Source organism: Phoenix dactylifera, chromosome 8 (genome assembly GCF_009389715.1).
Source record: "Phoenix dactylifera cultivar Barhee BC4 chromosome 8, palm_55x_up_171113_PBpolish2nd_filt_p, whole genome shotgun sequence".
In the NCBI taxonomy this organism is placed as follows: Eukaryota; Viridiplantae; Streptophyta; class Magnoliopsida; order Arecales; family Arecaceae; genus Phoenix; species Phoenix dactylifera.
The window spans coordinates 20,257,452-20,276,647 of record NC_052399.1 but is presented as its reverse complement, the minus strand read 5'-3'; the positions used below and the strand labels follow the sequence as shown (position 1 = coordinate 20,276,647).

Sequence of the window (19,196 nt, the reverse complement as noted above, 5' to 3'; positions counted from 1 at the left end):
ATGGATGCCTGATTTTAGCCTTCGATAACCCGACCTACCGGCCGGTGTGAAAATTGGTAATCCAAGTTCTTAGGCCTTATGACAGAAGGTAAACGGTAAACCTCAACGGACAAATTACTGTCATGTTCGGCAGGGGGAGCCTGGGGGCTGGGAGAGAGGGACAAGATCAGAGATTTGAGATCCGCTGGGTCCCGCCACAGCCGAAGCCAGCAAGCCATGAGCTCGCCCACATCTATCACCATTGGTTCAGATTTTCTGCAGGGCTAGTTTTGCGCACCGCAGAATGCCATACGCACCGTGATCATGCTACATCATCCTATTGTAAAAATAAATGGCTATCAAACATGATACATGAACAAATAGTCATCTATATCGGTGGATGAGGTTGGCGGAGATCTATATGTATACAATACTCTGCGGTGCAAAAATGCAACGTAGAAGATCCGAACTCTATCGCGACTAGAAATTTTAGATATTCCAATATTTTACTCATTTCTAAACCAAGCATACTTCTAATCGAACACGACAGTTTAACCAAAATTAAATGAAAATGGTTTTAATGATGGATTTAAAAATTAAGAATAGTTTGGTTTTGGTTTTAATTGCAGTTTGGATGATTTTCCAACTCGAAACCAAATCCAAAATCTAACTCAAAATAAAAAATACTCGATTTTTAATATTTTTTATATTTAGTATAAATTTAAATTACTAACTTCATAAGAATGGTCATCAATAATCCTAACTCCTTATCCCATTCAAGTTGGACTTTCCATTGCCACATTGCCACAAATCCTAGCACGGAGAGAGGTGGATTTTTTTTATGAATAAAAAAATAAAACAATTTTTGGTTTCAATTTCAACTTCGCACTTTTTTTTCTCTGTGGTGGTTATAATTTTTGGATTTAAAAAATTGTTTAATTTTGATTTTAGTTTAGTTTCGATTTGGAACCATGGTATTGGATTTTGATTTTTTCGCTCTGACCCATCGTCAATAGTTGAAAAATGAAGGGGAATGATTTTTTGGTAAAACAAAAAAAAAATAGAGAAAGGAGAAAAATCAAAAATGAATAGCCATGGTTGGAGGATATTAACGATGGAGGTTTGAAGATGCTCTCCGTTTCGGTACATATCATAAAATATTCATCTCTTTTTTTTATTGAATCATGCTGGCTTAATATACAAAGGCAAAAACGCTATGCCCCACAATACCTATTAATATTATAATCAAATCACTTCAATTAATTTATATACCCAAATAGCGTCTTATACTCCTTCCATAGTTCCATTACTCATTTCAGTATTCTAAAAAAAAGGACAATGGGGCTACCCGTCCGCATTGCCTGGCAACCTAACCCTTTTTTTCTGGTTCAAGAACCTAACCTCTCTTCCAACCCGAAGGCGCACCCTCCTGCTCTTTCTCCTCCTCTCTCCCTCCGCTTCTTCTCTCTCACCTCCTCCGCGATATTCTTCTAGTATTTCTTTTCTCGTTTTGTTTCCGGACTTCCCTACGGACCGAGGAACGGAGATCGCGAAATCAACGGCTCGGATTTAGTGGAGTACGGCGAATCCACGTCATGGATGGCCGTTCCGACAGCAGCGATCCGGAAGATCCTTGCATCGATCCCGAATCCAACGATGTCTGTCCGCCCGCCACCGCTGACCTCAACAGCTCCACCCGCCTTCCCTCCCGTACGTCCCCCAACCGAAGGTTGGTCTTTTTATTTCTTTCTTCTAATTAGCTTTATATTAGGTAATTTTTAATTAAATTTATTTTGATAGCCGGCGGTCGGTCCAGAAACGAGTGGTGTCCGTACCCAACGGCGACGGAGCTGCTCCGCCGTCCGATTCCTGGGCCTGGCGGAAGTACGGCCAGAAGCCGATCAAGGGCTCCCCCTATCCCAGGTACCATTTGCCTCCCCTCCTATCAAGCGCCGCCTCCGGTGCACTTTAACCGGACACAGTCGGATCCCGCTATAACGCGCCTCCTCTTTCTTCTCGCTTCCAGGGGCTACTATAGGTGCGGCAGCCACAAGGGGTGCCCGGCGAGAAAGCAAGTGGAGAGGAGCCGCGTGGACCCCACCATGCTGGTGATGACGTACGCCGGGCAGCACAACCACTCCGGGCCCCTCCCAAAAAACCACCACCAAAGTTCCAAGCTCCGGCCGGTCGAAGCCCCGACCCCGGACCCGGAACCGGCCACGGCTGAATCAGTCCCGCCCGGTCCAGCTGATCCGGACCAGAAGTTCGCCGATTTGATCGCTGACGAGTCGTCGTCCCTCGTAACGCCCAACGAACTCTACTGGTTCTCCGACGTCGGGTCCACCTCTCCGCCGGAGACCGATGACGCCCACCTCTACGGCTCCATATGCTGCGCCGGGGGCGACAGCGCCACTGCCGGTATCGCGGTGTTGTTCGCCGACGAGTGCGAAAGGTTGGCAGGCCACGGCGGCGAGGGGGAGGAGGACTCGATGTTCGCGGACCTGGGGGAGTTGCCGGAGTGCTCGGCGGTGTTCCGGCGAGCGTTCGTAGAGAGGCACGTGGGAGGGGAGGAGAGCCGGCGGTGCACCTTAACGACGGCGCCGTGCTGCGGGAGCACCGGATGATACGATGACGTCATCGTTGCGCTGCCTTACCCATCTTACCCTGAGAGCGTGTCGTGCGCCGTGCGACTCCATAAATTTTCTTGTATGCACATGAAGACGCTGCTGCACCACGTCATCCGTATCACAGTCAATTATTACTGTATGATCTACTCAAAGAGCTCACTTGATACACCACTACGAAAACGAACGGCTGTGATATATAATATATATGATGTATACAGTGTAGGAAATAATTTTTCGTCGGTGCTTGTCTTTAACGATTACTTTTTCGTATCTCCATACTTTAATCAACTGCGCGAGTGCACCGGGTCGCAAGTTTTTCCCCTTGCCGCCATCATGAGTTCATGACCTCGCCGGTTCTCATTCTCGTTCCCACCTTCCTACTCTCCTATCGCTTTGACTCCTCTGATCGTTGTTTCGCGGGTTCTATGGGATGATTAGGGTAATTGTCTGATTGTAAGGGAGAGCTGCTTGCAGGAAGCGGAGACTCCCTTCTTCGTGAGGCTTTGCAGCGCCGGCTCGCAGAGATGGCAACGATCTGCTGCAGCTGGTCCTTAAGATGGACGGCAGGGATTGCAGCACTGCTCTGTAGCTCTTTGTTGACGGGGCGATATCGGTAGAATGAAGGGGAAAAAAAAGAGAGTAAAAAAAATTAACAACAATTTGCATCAAAATCTATCTGTTATATGCTGCATGAGAAAAAGCGAATCATATAAATTTATTTAGTTAACTGACGTGAGTTGGATTCCTGAATGAGAATAGAAATAGGAACGAAGGACTCCCATTCTAAGAAGAATACAAATGCCCCAATCTTTCAAAGTTTAATAAAGTTTAATTTAGACTCTTTTTTTTAGTATTCAAATTTTATTCCAATTTTAGTCATAAATCAAACGCGTCGAGAAATTTGGTTATTCTAATTTCTAATTCAATCAATTATAATTTCAATTGCAAACGAAATGCACTCTAGAATCCTTTTAGAACAAGAAAACCTACCATGTTCTCCGTGAGTACACCATACAATGCACTTGTACTAATGTATAAAGTTATTTACTATTTTTATTAGATTATTTTTTTGTCCTTTTGGCTAAAAAGAGTGAGAGATTAAGGACGCATTGAGTTCGCGAATAGAATCAGCTTCGAAATCGAAATTAGAATGAATTGGCGTGAACATCTTCCGACGTGTTTGGTTGTTGCTATAATAGGGATGGGAATCAGAATGCAATTTGAATACTATAGGAGAGTAAGGATTGAGTTTTGGAGAAACGCTCCGAAAGGATTGAATTTTGAAGGGTTTGGGATATTCCTAGTGCTCCAAAAATCAAAATGAAAATTGAACTCCCTCCAACCAAACGGTTGGAACTGAAGTCACTCATTTCTATTTTTATTTTTATTTCTAATTTAGCGTTCAACTACTTCCTACCAAATATGCCTTAAGTTATTGTTAAGAAATGGTGATAGAGTTTGAGGTGTTTGCATTGTTTGACTCGGCTTCATCTTGTTGTACGTAATTAGCAGCAGCGGCCGGTCTATATATCATTAGCAACGTCTATTTTTCCATGTAACTGCTGTGCACCTATGTAATCATACAAATGACGGCATGCACGCGTACTATAATTATATAATTGGTTCACGGACATCAGCTAATTGATCATTTTACAAGGCACGGTTTATGCCTATTAAATGAATTATTGCCAGTCTTTTAACGTAAGACATTTGCGCATGGCTCCCCGAAAACCTGATTTTTACTGTGTGGCGACGAGGGTAGAATTCACACCAAAATCAGTGCTTCTGTAGGTGGATAAACCAACTACCAACATGGAATCTTTATCTGCTTTGGGGGCAGCAGCAGTTAACGGAAGAGGATTAAATTTGATTTCTATCTAAAAGCTGGCATTTCATATTGGAAGAGATTTGGATTTACGGTATCAAGTACTAGATCGAGACTACGCTATCAAATATATATTTTTTCTTATACATGTTTTGCTTGTCAAATTTGTATGGTAATTACCCAAAGCTATTGTTGCTGTCGTTCATCCAATTATGCTAGTAGGTATATAGTACCAACTTCTCCTAACGCTTAAGAAGTAAATGTGTTTGAATTTTGAACACATTTCCTTTTACTTGATAAGATTTTATGACTAGCTAAGCACACTTATCTTGGAGACGAGTGTGGTTGGGTCCGCCCTTCAGCCTGCCTGCCATGCACTGAGAATTTTTAGATCTGGGTGGATCCTGTGATGCATACATGATCGTACACGGAAAAGTTAAAACCTATCCAAATGGTAAATGTCAATGCAAGCAAACGAGGGTGAAAGTATCTACTACAATTTTTTTTTTTTTTTTTGTTTTTGGTGAAAACGGCTACTCATATCATATAACTCGAACGTGAGTACATCCTGCCAAATCACGGAAAAGTAAAGAATACAAAGGACAGGGAACATCTGAAACAGACGTCCAAATAACATCCCCAGAATGTCGGGCGACATAGGAGGCGACCCAGTCTGCTGCACTGTTCGCCTTCCTAAACACGTGTGCTGCCCGAAAGCCGCCCAGCATCTGAGCCATCCTGCGAATCTCCCGGATAAGGGGATGACCATCACCAAACCTATCCGCCCCTCGAACCCAATCAATCACCATGGAGGAATCTCCCTCGAGGTACACCCGCTCGGCACCAAGAACCAACCTCGCATAGGATATACCCTCCCAGGCTGCCCTCAGCTCAGCTCCCACTACCGTAAGTCCCGGCGTGCGGCGACCTTCTGCAGCTATCATCCTACCAAAATGGTCCCTGATCACAAAACCAACCCCTCCAGTCACACCATCCACTGACCTACTGCCGTCGAAGTTAACTTTGATATAGCTAAGGGGTGGGGGTACCCAAGAAATAAGGGCAAATCGGGGAGCTAAAAAAGTGTGACGAGTACCCCAGGTGTCCCTAGCCGTCCCAGCAGAAAACACATCGGCAGCCATCAAAACCTCCCTCGCATGTGTCAGTGCTCTATCCACCACCATCCTCGGTGACATCCTCCTCCCCTCAAACAGACCAGCATTCCTGTCCAACCAGATGTAGTAAGATAAGTAAGCCATCAGAATCCCTACCTCCAAAGACCGAGGGCCCCGCGTGGAATCTCTCAGCAGGCGGATCAGGTCATCCACTGAAGCCACCGTGTCAGGGAGTGGGACCGGTGACCTCCTCCATATCTCTCGGGCTCTAGGGCACTACACAAGAACATGCTCGATGGTCACATCTGCACAAACCTCACAACACTGAGAGATCCGCATACCACGATGAACTAACAAACTCCTAGTCGGGAGGCAGCCCCATGCCACCTTCCAGATGAAGAGCGCCACTCGAGGATGGATCCGCAACCTCCATATCCAACCACCCTCAATCTGCCGATCTGGCTCCGATCTGAATAGGCCGAGAAGATCCATCGCTCGCACTCGCGACCGTCCCGTCGGCATCCACACTAGCCTGTCAGACTCCCCCCCGATAGGAACCGGCAAAGTCAGAACCAACTCTGCCAACTGCTCTCCAAAAGTCTCCCGAATCAGCTCCTCCCTCCAGCCACCGGCCTCTGAGTCCAGTAGATCGCTCACCCTCCAGCCGGCTAATCTCGCCGAATCCACCATGGTGGGCATCCGACACATCGGCTGCTCAGTCACCCAGCTGTCCTCCAGCACATCGATAGATCGTCCGTCACCAATAGCCCACCTAATCTCCGGGAGCACCACCGCAGCTCTGGCGCACATCTCCCTCCAAATCGGAGAGTGGTGACGCCCAGATCGTGCCCCAGGTACCAAGGCTCCATACTTGGCCCTCATCAACGAGGCCCACATACTCTCCGGCTCCAACACTAGTCTGACTGCATGTCTGGCCACTAGGGCCTCCCGTCGCGCCACCAGGGATTGCACCCCCAACCCTCCAGACCCGGTCGGCTGACACACCACCTCCCAACCCACCAGATGGATACCATCTCTGCCACCGCGCCTGCCCCATATGAAACTCCTGAATAGCTGCTCAAGGGACCTCAAGACCGCCACTGGAATAATGGCGTTAGAGAGAAGGTAGATAGGGACGGAAGTAAGCACTGATCGAACCAGAGTGATCCTGCCCATCATAGAAAGTGTATGCGCCTGCCACCCCTCCAATCTGCGTCTGATGCTAAGCTCAAGAGCAGTGCAATCCTTAATTCGTAGCCGTCGGCCGGAGATAGGAATCCCCAAGTATGTCATAGTGCCCTCCTGCTCTCCTACCCCCAAAATCTCCAGTATAGAGTGCCTCGCTGCCAAACTGGTCCTCGGGCTGAAACTAATAGCTGACTTGATCAGATTGACCCGCTGTCCCGACACTGCACAATAATCTCGGAGAATCCTCCCTATAACCCGTGCCGCCTGCCGAGACGACCTGGCTAGAAGCAAACAATCATCAGCAAAAAGCAAGTGAGAAATCGGAGGAGCCTCCGCCACCGGTCTATAGGCCTCCAGCTCCTGAGTGGTAACCGCCTGCCTCAAGGATCTAGACAAAGCGTCCGCACAAATAATGAACAGTAACGGGGAGAGGGGGCATCCCTGGCGTAGCCCTCCTGACGACACAAAGAACTGGGAAGGAGTGCCATTCACCAAAATAGCAAAGGAGGGGGCGCGGATACAGCCCATAACCCATCTGATCCATGTCTCATGAAAACCAAACCCCTGCATAGACTCCTGCAAAAAATCCCACCTCATCCTATCGTAGGCCCTCTCCATATCAAGCTTGATCCCCATCAGACTCCTCCTCATCGGAGATCTACCAAGATCAAACATAAACTCCTGGGCAATAAGTACATTATCAGATATACTCCGCCCCTCCAGAAAAGCCCCCTGCTCCGGACTAATAAGTCTGGGGAGAACATCCCTCAACCTGACGGCAAGTATCTTCGCCGTAACCTTGTACAAAGTCGTACAAAGGCTGATCGGGCGAAAATGACTCGGCTCCGTAGCGTCCTGCCGCTTCGGTATCAAGGTGATGAAAGTCCTCTGCCAGTCTGTCGCCATAACTGCTGTACTGAAGTACTGCTGTATGGCCGCCGTAACGTCTCGCCCAACAATCATCCAATATCTCTGAAAGAAAATAGGTGGAAAGCCATCTGGCCCTGGGACCTTGTCTCCCTCAAGAGACCACACCGCCTCCCTGATCTCTCGCTCCGAGACTGGCCTAATCAATGCTACAGACTCCTCCTCTACCACCCCTGCCAGAGGCGGTGGTATATCCGATGGCCTGCCACCCGTAGTCTGCTCTGTCCATCTGGCCCTGAAAAAGCCCGCCAGAATCCTCTGAATCATAGCCGGGTCCTCCAACAACTGCCCGTCCTCTCCCCTGATGGCTCTAATCCTATTCTGGTGCCTCCTGATCACGGTCGCCTGGTGGAAGAATTTGGTATTTCTATCCCCCTCCACTATCCACTGTACCCTCGATTTTTGTCTCCATAATATCTCTTGCTGTCTAAGTAGGGCGTCATGCAGTGTCAAAAAAAAGTATCTACTTTGGCAGCGGACCCAAACACACTCTTTTCGGTTACCTATAAATATTTTTTTATATCTTAGGCTTGCTTGTAGACGATTTTGTTATTATTTGGCTACTAGCGTTCTTTGACATTATCGAGTAACAAGAGGTACATCGAATCCAGTTGGTTATAGGAAAAGTTGAATTATCCACAATTTACCTCTCCAGATAAAAGGTTGAGCGTTTGATCCGGAAAAGAAAGAAATATTTCAAAAAATAAGCAGCATTATTGGTCCACACTTTCTCGCATAATGGGTTGAAAACTGAATTATGATGCACAAAGTATGAAATACCATCACCTAGAACTCGTGGATTTCAGTGTGCTACCATATATCGTCGATAATTTGAACCTTTGAATCCACTTGGAATTTGTGCACAATTGCTACAATCTAAACATGGAGATGTAAATCTGTATGTCTCTAAGGAACAACTTTCTGATAGTACTCGGCCATATCAGATCTAGTAAAGATCAAACCGAATCAAGCTCTCCTGTTCTTGGATGACATGTAATAAAAACAGAACCTATCCAAACCCTTCAGCTACAAACATTGTCGACTCCAGAGGAGAAAAGAAATTACATTAAGTCACACAATTCATCTGAAACAGGCCCTTACCTTGGAAAAGGTTGGTTGCAACTTTAAGAGGAGCAGCAGCCAACTCTCTTTAGTGCAGAAACATCATCCTTCACATTAATTTTCTCCCCTTTACTGGGGACTGCAGAAGCGGAATCATCGCCTGCCTCAACGGCTTTTTTGCTTACAATCCGATAGATCTGTGTTAAGACCTCAGCAAAGGCATTTTCCACATTTGTTGCTTCCAGCGCAGACGTCTCCATGAAATAGAGTGACTCCCTCTCTGCAAAAGCTTTCCCATCTTCCGTTGAAACGGCTACAAGATGACGAAGATCAGACTTGTTTCCAACAAGCATAACAACTATATTTGGATCTGTATGGTCTCTCAACTCCCGCAACCAGCGCTCAGCATTCTCAAATGTCGCATGCCGAGTAACATCGTAGACAAGCAATGCACCTACAGCTCCACGGTAGTATGCACTGGTGATGGCACGATACCTGCACTTAAATGTGAGCTACGCTGGCATAGCAGGTACACCGTATGACTAAACTTGGTTAGAGATAAATGATGCATAAACTAGGCCTAAAACGGAACTGTCTCTCAATGGTACCAGCTCAAGCAAAATCATTCATTTCATTATGGTGTCCATGTCAGCTACCGCACAGCATCATGGCCATGTTATGTAATCAATCTTGCCAAAAACCAGTTAATGGGAGGGGGAAAAAAATCCAGGTATCCATGTAAAACCAGCTGAAAGGGAGAGTTCTTAATGATACAAAATGTCGATCAGTACTTGTTCCAAACTATGAGAACATCATTATAAAACCTGCCTCCAAGTATTCACATTGCTAAGAAACTTTAAAACAGTTTTAAGAGTACAAATTCTACATTTCTACATTTAGATACTACTAACAAGGCAAGCAATCAATATTGGCCCATATTGTTTGCTCAGGGTGGATGATATCATATATTTTTTATAAATAATTAATGACACTACTAGTATTACAAGCAGAACATAATACCTTCCCTATAACCCCCTGGTACATAAAAACTGGACTATCGCATCACCATGAGATACTCGCAGTGATAATTTGATTCAGATTAACATTTGGAATATTAATTTATTGCGAGAGATCATCATTATGCTGAAAGCAGAAAAATCCAAATGGAAGGGCAATGAAAAGTTGGTAGTCAATGCTTGTGGGGAGCTTATGCACCTGAAACCATTCACAGACATTATTCTTTTAGGTATGATTCATATAGGCTATTACCATAATAAATAAAATAAACGCTAGATAGTTTTCTGTGATAAGCTTCCTTATCATTCACTAGACTGATTACGGGAAAAAGAGGACCATAAATTGTTCAGTAAAATTTTTTTTGATAGCTTCATTATAACAAAATTAGTAAAGGTATAGAAAAATATAAGGCATTGAGAATCAGAATCAGGACAGGGAGCAATTGCTTGAAGTGAAAAGGGAGAGATTTAGGGAGACCTAATCATTTTTAAGTGCTTTGACAGTTGTAACTTAAGAACAAGAAATGGGTATTTTTAGGGAGAAGTAACTCGGTAATCAGAGCTTTGGATGTACATCACTCTGTGACTCATGAAAGGACACAATTGATAGATGTGGATCTGGAAGGACATAGATTGTTTAGAAGAGGATAAGGGTATAATTTGTCGAAAGGAGAATGGGATTGTCATCTTACAATTTGGTCTGGAAAGCCAAACAGAACTGGACAGCATGCTCAGGTTAATGCAACTGAAAGACATAAATTAGAGGGAAATAGAGAAGGCAGCCCTCTTACAATTTGGTCATGAGAGTGTCACAGAATTGTACGACAGCTTCTTCAAGTTATCGAAGCTAAAATACAAAATGAGAGAGGGCAGTAGAAAAGGTTGCTGAGAATTTGACCGTTTTATATTTTAAGTTTTCCCTTGTATTGATTTTGTTCAAGGAGTGTGAGTGGGAGTTTGCCATTGGGTGTCAAGTCGAAATGAGAATACTCCTAGGTTGAAATGGAGGATTACCTACGTTGAGGTTTTTTTATTGTGAATCATTTGGCGTAGATCTAGGGTGAAAAAAATGTAATGACTGTGAGGGTCCCCCTAACCCTAATCCCAAAACCCTAAACAGTCAAAAAATAAAAAAACAGTGTATATCTAATCCAAATGGCTTCTGTTAGAAGAACTGATATGATTAATTATATGTTGAAAATTTATTGAAGTCATAATAGTGGTTTTAGGTTAATCAAAATCTACTCCACTATTAACTAAGGCACTATTCACCCAAGGGGGGGAGTAAAATTCAGGACCTATGGTGGAGATATGGAGATACATTCTAGTGGTGTTGTACATGCTACGTGGCAGTCTTAGGTTTAACCAGTGGGCCAACAATCAGAGCAACTGCCAGTTGATGAATTCATTAAAATTGGCGGTCCTCTAGTTGAATCAATAATATTATGTCAAGAAAATTTTTGAAAATGAAGCATGTGAACACAGAGATGTTATTGTTTGGCATTCTTTTATATCAATCAATGCTAAGGATCATACATTGGTGGCCCATATTTGAGAGGGATGTAAAATCTGTTGATGATATCTAATAAGGAGTAGCGCAACCAGAGGGTATCACGTATGATAATCTTCTTTTGGTGACTAAATTTAGCATTGTGAGAAATGAGGGTAGACTTGGAAGTAGATCCTTAGCAACTCAGTACAGGATCAGCTATGGCTAGGTGGAGGGATGCGTGTGCCAGCGCACATGTGCATGCGTGTGTGTTTTTTTTTGGGTGGGGGGGTAACAAAAAGCACAACACTGAATGGGCCTCTTCTACAGTCATCTTATTTACAAGGATGGGAGGGTGACAAATGGCACGATACTGAATGGGCCTCTTCTACAGTCATGTTATTTACAAGGATGGGCAAAACAACTAGAAAAATTGACCAAAGCAGCCATTACACCTTCCATTAAAAATAAGATATTGAATGTAAGGTTCTAAATAATGAGCAGATGGGTGAAGCTTAAAGTTGGCCAAGAATGAGTGAGAACATATATTAAACTGCAGGACTGATTTAACTTTCATTTTCGAAAAAGGAACACCTTCAAGTTATCTTATATAAAGAAATGACAAATATTCCTAAGTTTCAGTCAGAAGAAGCTTTGTGTATCTCAAGAAGTTTCCAATTCAAAATACTATTTTCAGGGGAAAAGATTTAAGGCCAGCTTGAAATAAAGTCCGTAAGCATTGCTGTAAGCAAGCATAGTAATCAAGCATGTTAGACTATGAAGTGTTTGTTCACTCTTCATAACTAGTTCATGCAATCATTAGTGTATTACAAAGACAAAGGATTCACAAGAAGCAGCTTCACCCCAATAAAATAGAGAGGTGTGGGGACAAAGGCCAACATAATAGGACTGCGACAAGGTATAACAATTAAAGCATGAACACAAGGTTAATAATAGATTATAAACCACAATGTTACTGAAGATGCAAACAAAGATATATTCATACAGAAGATGCAATCTAAAATATATTCATGCACCCTGCTTGAAACAGGGCGTTACAAGGCATAATAACCAGCACACAAGAATGCAATGCTGCAGAATGGCCAACATCAGAATCTTGTGTCTCAAGATCAGACATGCAGTCAAGACAACGTAACAGTCTAATAATTCTTTATGTAAATATTTCAGAGCAGAAGAACCAGGAAATTGTTCTTTTGCATATAGTTGAAAGAATCCCATTTAAAAATATTAGCAAAGAGAAAGATTCAATCAGATCCATAAATTGAGGGGGTGCTAGGGGATATGCTGTTAAATCATATGTTGCCCATAAAGATGAACCAAAATACATGGACATGCCATGCAACAGAAAAGAAACCTATTATAAACACTCAAAAAGGGGTTTGGATCCGAAGGAAGGAGGCTCTTTTTGAATCTGTTATCGGCTTCAATAGAGCTTGCTTACGAAAAATCCCTCTTGATCTTAGGCCTACTTTTGTACAGTGGAATCCAGCAGAGAATAAAATGATATGGAACATCAAATCTTCCATGTCAATAAGTACAGCAGTAAAGCAAAAGAGAAGTAAACTAATATTAAGATGAGACAACAAGCTTACAGCAATTAGCCCTGAGGGTAAAACATAAGAATATGATAGAAGAAAAGAAATTTTAAAAGATGAATAAAAGGGAGAGAAAAGATGGCAGAGAGCCAGAGACTATTTAACATCCATCCACAAAGATGGTTTAGTATGTCCATATTATTAAAGGGGGAAGCTTGTAAATGACTTGGAACTCATGGTCAGCACACAGAAGATAACGCATGAAATGGAGGAAAAAAAAAGGAAGAAAGAAATAATGAGTCAGGAAAACAAATATCCAACTATGAAATTGGCTAAGATCATGATTTCAATGCAGAATTCATACGGAAATGAAATAAAAAATGGATATGTTCAAATGGCAATACTCTCCACAACAAAATCCATGAGCTTTTTAAACAAGATTATGATTTCATGTTTCCCATATTGAGACAATGCAAATGAATCTAGAGAAGTTTAGCTGAAAAAACAGACAAAACTCTTTTAGGAAAAGAGTAAACTTAATATGATTATCATGTTCCACATATTGAGACAATGCAATAATTATATACCCAAGTCAACTGGAAAAAAAAACTAAGATAGCCAAGTATTTCACACACACACACCCACAAAGTGAGAGTTAAGCTAAAACCAAAGAGTCTGACTGTAGCCCACTCTCATCATTGCAAAATCAATAATGGTCATCTAATTCGAGAGTTTTAAACCTTGCTAACTTAAATTATGGATTTGGCAAGAGCCACACAGTCAACACCCCTAAGCATTGTAAAGAAAAAAGTTTAGGATATATTTCATTATGTTCGGGATACGTTTGTGACCTTACTGAGATGATACATACACTCTAGTAGGTAAGCAAATAGCATGGGCTAGCACAAAGGGCCACGAAGCTGACTCGGTTAAATGAGTCAGATGACTCAAAAAATTAATAGCAGTAAACCAATCTGGATACATTCATTGGACCATAATAGATATCAGGTCAGCCACAGGTCAATCCTACCTAACCCAAAGGTCGACCTATTTATAATGTCATATATCATCCAAAAGTAGGGATAGCAAAAGTATATATAATATTCTATATATGCATTCATACAACTATCTCTCTATAAACTACTCTAGAAAGAAATAAAACATTACAACAGAGAAACTACCAAAACTCAAGTGCAACATTGTGCCAACAAGTAACTTATAGGCTGGAATAGTATCCAAATTTTTTATTTTCATTTTCCTTCAACATGAAGAAGGGAAACCTACTTTAGCAAAGATACTCTTTGCAGGCCCAAATAAGAGATCTCTTCCTTATCGCTAAGCCACCCTCCACCTTGGGAGGATCTCTAACTGAAAAAGTACAAGGATCAAATCCTAAATGATCCAACATAAATACTTCCTCATAACGCCAAAACCAAAATCTTTGATCCCTCTCTCGCCAATGTTGAAATCCATCGCCTCCTACGCTCCCTTCAGTTTATCTCCATATCTAACCCCGAATCCTCTAGACAATGATTTCTTTACTATCCGCAAATGTGGGTGCAGGGGGATATGGGGACATGTATGAATGTTGTTGTGGGTTAGGCTAGGACTTGACTGAAGCAACTTGATATGACCAAATTGGACCTTGATAGATTGTATAATTTTGGTCCGATATGGGCTTAAGTTACAAGAATTGATTTCTGGCATGAGCATCGGTTCCAAGAATATAAAGAAATATTGTGCCAGTTGGAAATTTTGATGTTTTTTTTCTTCCTAAAGGCACACATGCGCACACGCTCACGCACGCACGCACACGCGCGTGCACACGCACACCCACACTTTTCTAAGGTAGACATCCCAAGCATTCATTTATGGATCAACGTGGATTCTATCCATTGTAGTTATAGTAGCAACCTTCACTTTGGGTTGTTGTTACCATTGGCCTCTATATAAGAAGACTAATCCAATATTGATCCTCAGAAAAACTCTAAAAAGAGACCTCCACTGTCTAAAAACTGATTATGATCTTACTTAGGCAACTTACATGCACTTATAACTAAGATGTCAAGAATTTTTCAGTGTACCACTGTTAAACAACTCAAAACTTGTGATGTAAAGAGAAATGAGCTAGAACTCAATACTTGTGGTGCCACTAGAAATGCTTCCATAAGCAATGTGTCACAAGCATCAATCATAGTTTGACACTAGCTTTTCACCCTCTCCTTCCTGCAATCTAATACTAACAACATAATGTAGAAAAGTTTATCATCACTAAGTCTCTGATCTCAAGTAAACCTAGAAAAGTATTTAAATCTTCTAGTATTTCTTGAAATTTAAAGTTAACCATTTTGATATGTTACTGCCACTACAGTTCAAGATCAATGGTCGATAATGTCTTTAATGCATATTTTCCCCAGCAAAATGCACTCTTTAGCAAGTGTGGATCGATATCGAATTGGCGAAGTACCATTAGCTCAGAGTTACAGTAACAAGCCAAAGGATGTGTTCCTTTTAGCAAGGACAGATAGACTACTATCGATATCGAATTGGCGAAGTACCATTAGCTCAGAGTTACAGTAACAAGCCAAAGGATGTGTTCCTTTTAGCAATGACAGATAGACTACTTAGCAGGAATTCTCCCAAACAGCCATGTTGATCCACCATTCAACTAAGGGAATTGCTTCCATAATGCCGAACAAAGAACGGTGGTTACAAATGTCCGGACTATGCATATCCATTAAGCATTCTTTAGAGTTCTGAGTGACTGTTATTTGGTATTCTCAGCTCCAGATCTAGGAAAAGACTCGGTCCATCTAATTTTTCGTCACTTTTGAATTCAATTTTCATCAACAGCATGCGGTCTCTTGTTCAATATTTCCAATCTTACCCAGAACCAAATGGCCCGGACGTGCAGCTGATTCGCTGGCACAGACCCCTCCAGATAGCATGCTTTGTTCAGTAATCTACCACAAGATCAAGAAACAGACATACAAACAAACAAAAAAAAAGCATTGACACGCATGTAGGATCTTGCCGACATACCAACAAATCGTGTATTTATCCCTTTCTAGCACATCACTATCACAAAGGACCGCTGTCCAAGATTGAGATCTAACAGTACAGCCTAGAAACTAACTCAAGAAGCAAGAAGGTCACGAGGAGAAGCCAGAGAAAGTGTCAGTAATAGATCGATTCAACTGAGAACATTAACAGATATTCCAAAAGAAGAAACCCTTGCTAATAATAAGCCACCATCAGTAGATCCTAACTCTTTACACTCAATTGAACCCTTGCCCTACCTCAAGAAAGCAAAGACAGTATTTTTTTCTTTAAAACAAAACAAAAGAAAAGAAAAAGATACCTTTCTTGGCCGGCGGTGTCCCAAATCTGGGCCTTGATGACCTTGCCGTCGACGTTGAGGCTACGGGTGGCGAACTCGACGCCGATGGTGGACTTGGACTCGAGGTTGAACTCGTTCCTGGTGAACCTCGACAGCAGATTCGACTTCCCCACCCCCGAGTCCCCGATCAGCACCACCTTGAACAGATAGTCGTAGTCGTCTTCCGCCCTGTAGCCCGCCATCTCTCTCTTCCTTCTCCCCTCTTCTCGTGCTTCTCTCTTCTTCTTGGATCTTAATTAACAAGAACAAGAAGGAAGGAAAGAAAGAGCTGGGCACGATACGGTTCTCCTCCTCCTCCTCCTCCTCGGTCACGCAGGCCGGTAGCGATGGTGGCTTGCGTTTGTGTCCCTCTTTCCCGTAGGCCGGTAGCGATGGTGGCTTGCGTTTGTGTCCCTCTTTCCCGTTTTTATAGGGGAAAGGCGAGATTTTAATCGGCTCGGGCCGGATCTTTTTATGTGGAAGCGAGACGGGCGATGCGGGGCGGCTTCTTAGATGGAACAGTCGGTGTGGAGGAGGAAATTACTAATATGGGTTTCTTGACGGGAGAGAGTTGGGGTTTCAGTCGCTTGACGACGCTTTAATGAGAGGGGTATTTAGGGGTTATTGAGGGTGGGGATAAGGCTTCCCTTTTGGGGAATGGACGGGATTTGAATCATTCGACCGGCCACGGGACGAGCGTTTAGGAGTGAATTTAGCGGGTTAGTACGCATTACCTATTATTATTATTTTTTTATACATCCGCAGCTGATACTAATCTAGTAATCTTGCATAAGCACTATAAATCAAAAGATAAAATACTACACATAAGTAGAGAAATAGATACAAAACAGGACTATAAAATATTTCTAAAATGATGAACAGCAAATAATACAATCCAACCAGCAGCTTTGTTTGTCTTCCGAAATACGTGCACTTTTTGAAAGATATCACATTTCCTCAATAGTTGTCGAATGTCTTCTAGAAGCTGGTGGTCGAGCACCCTCAACTTCTCCTATAGAATTCAATCAATCATCTTGCTAGAGTTTCCCTCCAAAATGATACCTCGAACTTCTAGAACTTGCTTTGCATAGAAGAATCATTAATGCCTTCATGGCTCCGCTCTCATCGCCATTGGTGGTGCCGCCGTGATGGTGTTTGATTGCCGTTTAGATTTTAGAATCGGGCCGGTGCCAAGCATGCGAAATCATTTTACGTGGGGAAAAGTATTTCTGGCGCAAGGATGATGCTATAAAGTTATCACTGTGAATGAAGCTTTTAGATGTGGCTTCTGCCATAGAGTGCACTCAATTGCCACTCCGCATCGTATTTCCTAATGTTAAGAAACTGAAAAAAGCTCGGCTATTATTTTGCATGTATTAAAGCATAGATTATGATTGAGCTATGTCACATTATGTATCACCTACCATTTATATCATGTACGTTTCACACATGTCACTGGTCCCTTGGTCGGAGTGGGTTCATGTGCCAGTTTGATGATATGGTTGGAAGAAAAAAAACGGCTATTGCGTGAACAAATAATGTTAAGAGTATGGCGCTTGCCCTAGGATGGCCTGTTAAAGTAGTGCTGTTGGTATTGAAGAGATTGAAAATAGCTTGCAAGGGAGCCATAGAGGGACCCTTCATTTCTCAAGGCATATACCAGTGAATGCAAGGACTATTTATTCAAGTCCAATGTTTCGTGTTTTTTTTTTCAAACACTTAAATTGGAGGAGAGACTCCAAAACTAAAATCGATACGCTCTGCAGCCCTAGCAGGCACGAATCTTAATAACTCCCAAGGAAGAACATCCATCTCAAAAAACTCCATATCCTCGTAATTACTTTTGTTTGCAACCAATCAACTGACCGATTAGCCTCTCCAAACACATGAGTAATATGCAGAACTGATATCATCTTCTTAAATTGCTCTATAACTCTGAGACGTGGCAGATGATATACTCATAGATATTAAATTTTAAATATACTTGACTCTAATACTATGATGGTAATAGAATCAAAATACCATACTTAACTCTTACGGAGTAGAATACTGTGCCATATTTAATATTTACAAAGTACATCGCATATCACATTTGATCCTGCAGAATAGGTTAGTGTGCTTGACCCATGCGGTGGTTACGTAACATAGCCGGGTGGCATGGAATAAGGAAACAAAGGGAAAAAGCTCTAACGGCAAATGGACTCCACAATCATGCTTCCCACGTCCTCTCCATTATTTAACGAAAAGACCGATATCCACATCGTTTTTCTCCGTCACTTCCACCATCCTCTTATTCAACTCTCCTCCTCCCCGTCTAAAAAGCGGGAGGAGACACCACCCTCTCTCATCATCCAAAAGACCGCTCTCGACCTTTACGACTCTAATTCATGATCCATCTCCTCCTCTAATCATGGAGTTAGCCAATACGTTCAGTTTCACCAAGGTCTAGCAGCTCACAGACCACCACTCCCGTCTCCATCCCATGAAGCCTCTCCTTCAAGAACGGCCCACCTCGTCGCCGACGACCACCGCGTCAAGTTGTCTGACACGTCAGCATTCAACTTCGAATACACCGCGTCAAGTTGTCTGACACGTCAGAATTCAACTTCGAATACCAGAAGAGTGGCCTGTGGTTGCCGCTGGTGCCGCGTGGCGCTGTCCTCACCTCGCTGGGTCTTGCATGCTCTCAAGACGAATTGATCACAAAGTACTCATTAAGAACTCGTTTGGTTTGCCGTTTTTCTCACTTAAATATTTTTTTTAAGAAAGTAGATATCTGAATATATAATAGTTTAAAAATAATTTTTATATATTTAGTTGACCATAAAAAAAAGAAATATTATAGAGTAGCTTATATGAAAAGTTATGTAAAATACATATCATTCCATCGAAAAATTTAAGAGCACTTTTGAAAAAACAAATATCCCAATTTTTAGTAGATGAAAATGAATTTTTTTCATATCACATATAGATTTTTATTTTCTATGAAACACAAAAAACTTATTTTCATGAACAAACTATTTTCCATCCTTC

General features: G+C 42.5%; 2 protein-coding genes across 2 annotated transcripts; one reads left to right on the top strand and one right to left on the bottom strand.

The window, feature by feature from the left end:
• The first annotated feature begins 1,288 nt into the window (after positions 1-1,288).
• LOC103707350 (probable WRKY transcription factor 65) lies at positions 1,289-2,866 on the top strand. The gene is made up of 3 exons (XM_008791796.4): positions 1,289-1,708; positions 1,780-1,902; positions 2,006-2,866. Exons 1-3 carry the CDS (start codon positions 1,575-1,577, stop codon positions 2,601-2,603), a joined length of 855 nt encoding a protein of 284 aa, XP_008790018.1. The 5' UTR covers positions 1,289-1,574; the 3' UTR covers positions 2,604-2,866.
• Positions 2,867-8,479: 5,613 nt separating this feature from the next.
• On the bottom strand, positions 8,480-16,590 carry LOC103707349 (ras-related protein RIC2). The gene is made up of 2 exons (XM_008791795.4): positions 16,146-16,590; positions 8,480-9,218 (listed from the first exon to the last, which is right to left on the bottom strand). Exons 1-2 carry the CDS (start codon positions 16,364-16,366, stop codon positions 8,786-8,788), a joined length of 654 nt encoding a protein of 217 aa, XP_008790017.1. The 5' UTR covers positions 16,367-16,590; the 3' UTR covers positions 8,480-8,785.
• Positions 16,591-19,196: the final 2,606 nt, after the last annotated feature.

Bases quoted from the DNA above. Each gene is read 5' to 3' on its own strand.
- LOC103707350 (XM_008791796.4), top strand. From the start codon at position 1,575: ATGGATGGCCGTTCCGACAGCAGCGATCCGGAAGATCCTTGCATCGAT. The intron at 1,709-1,779 runs GTTGGTCTTTTT...TTATTTTGATAG, and splicing joins CGTACGTCCCCCAACCGAAG to CCGGCGGTCGGTCCAGAAAC. The intron at 1,903-2,005 runs GTACCATTTGCC...TCTCGCTTCCAG, and splicing joins AAGGGCTCCCCCTATCCCAG to GGGCTACTATAGGTGCGGCA.
- LOC103707349 (XM_008791795.4), bottom strand. From the start codon at position 16,366: ATGGCGGGCTACAGGGCGGAAGACGACTACGACTATCTGTTCAAGGTG. The intron at 9,219-16,145 runs GTATCTTTTTCT...ATTTAAGTGCAG, and splicing joins GACACCGCCGGCCAAGAAAG to GTATCGTGCCATCACCAGTG.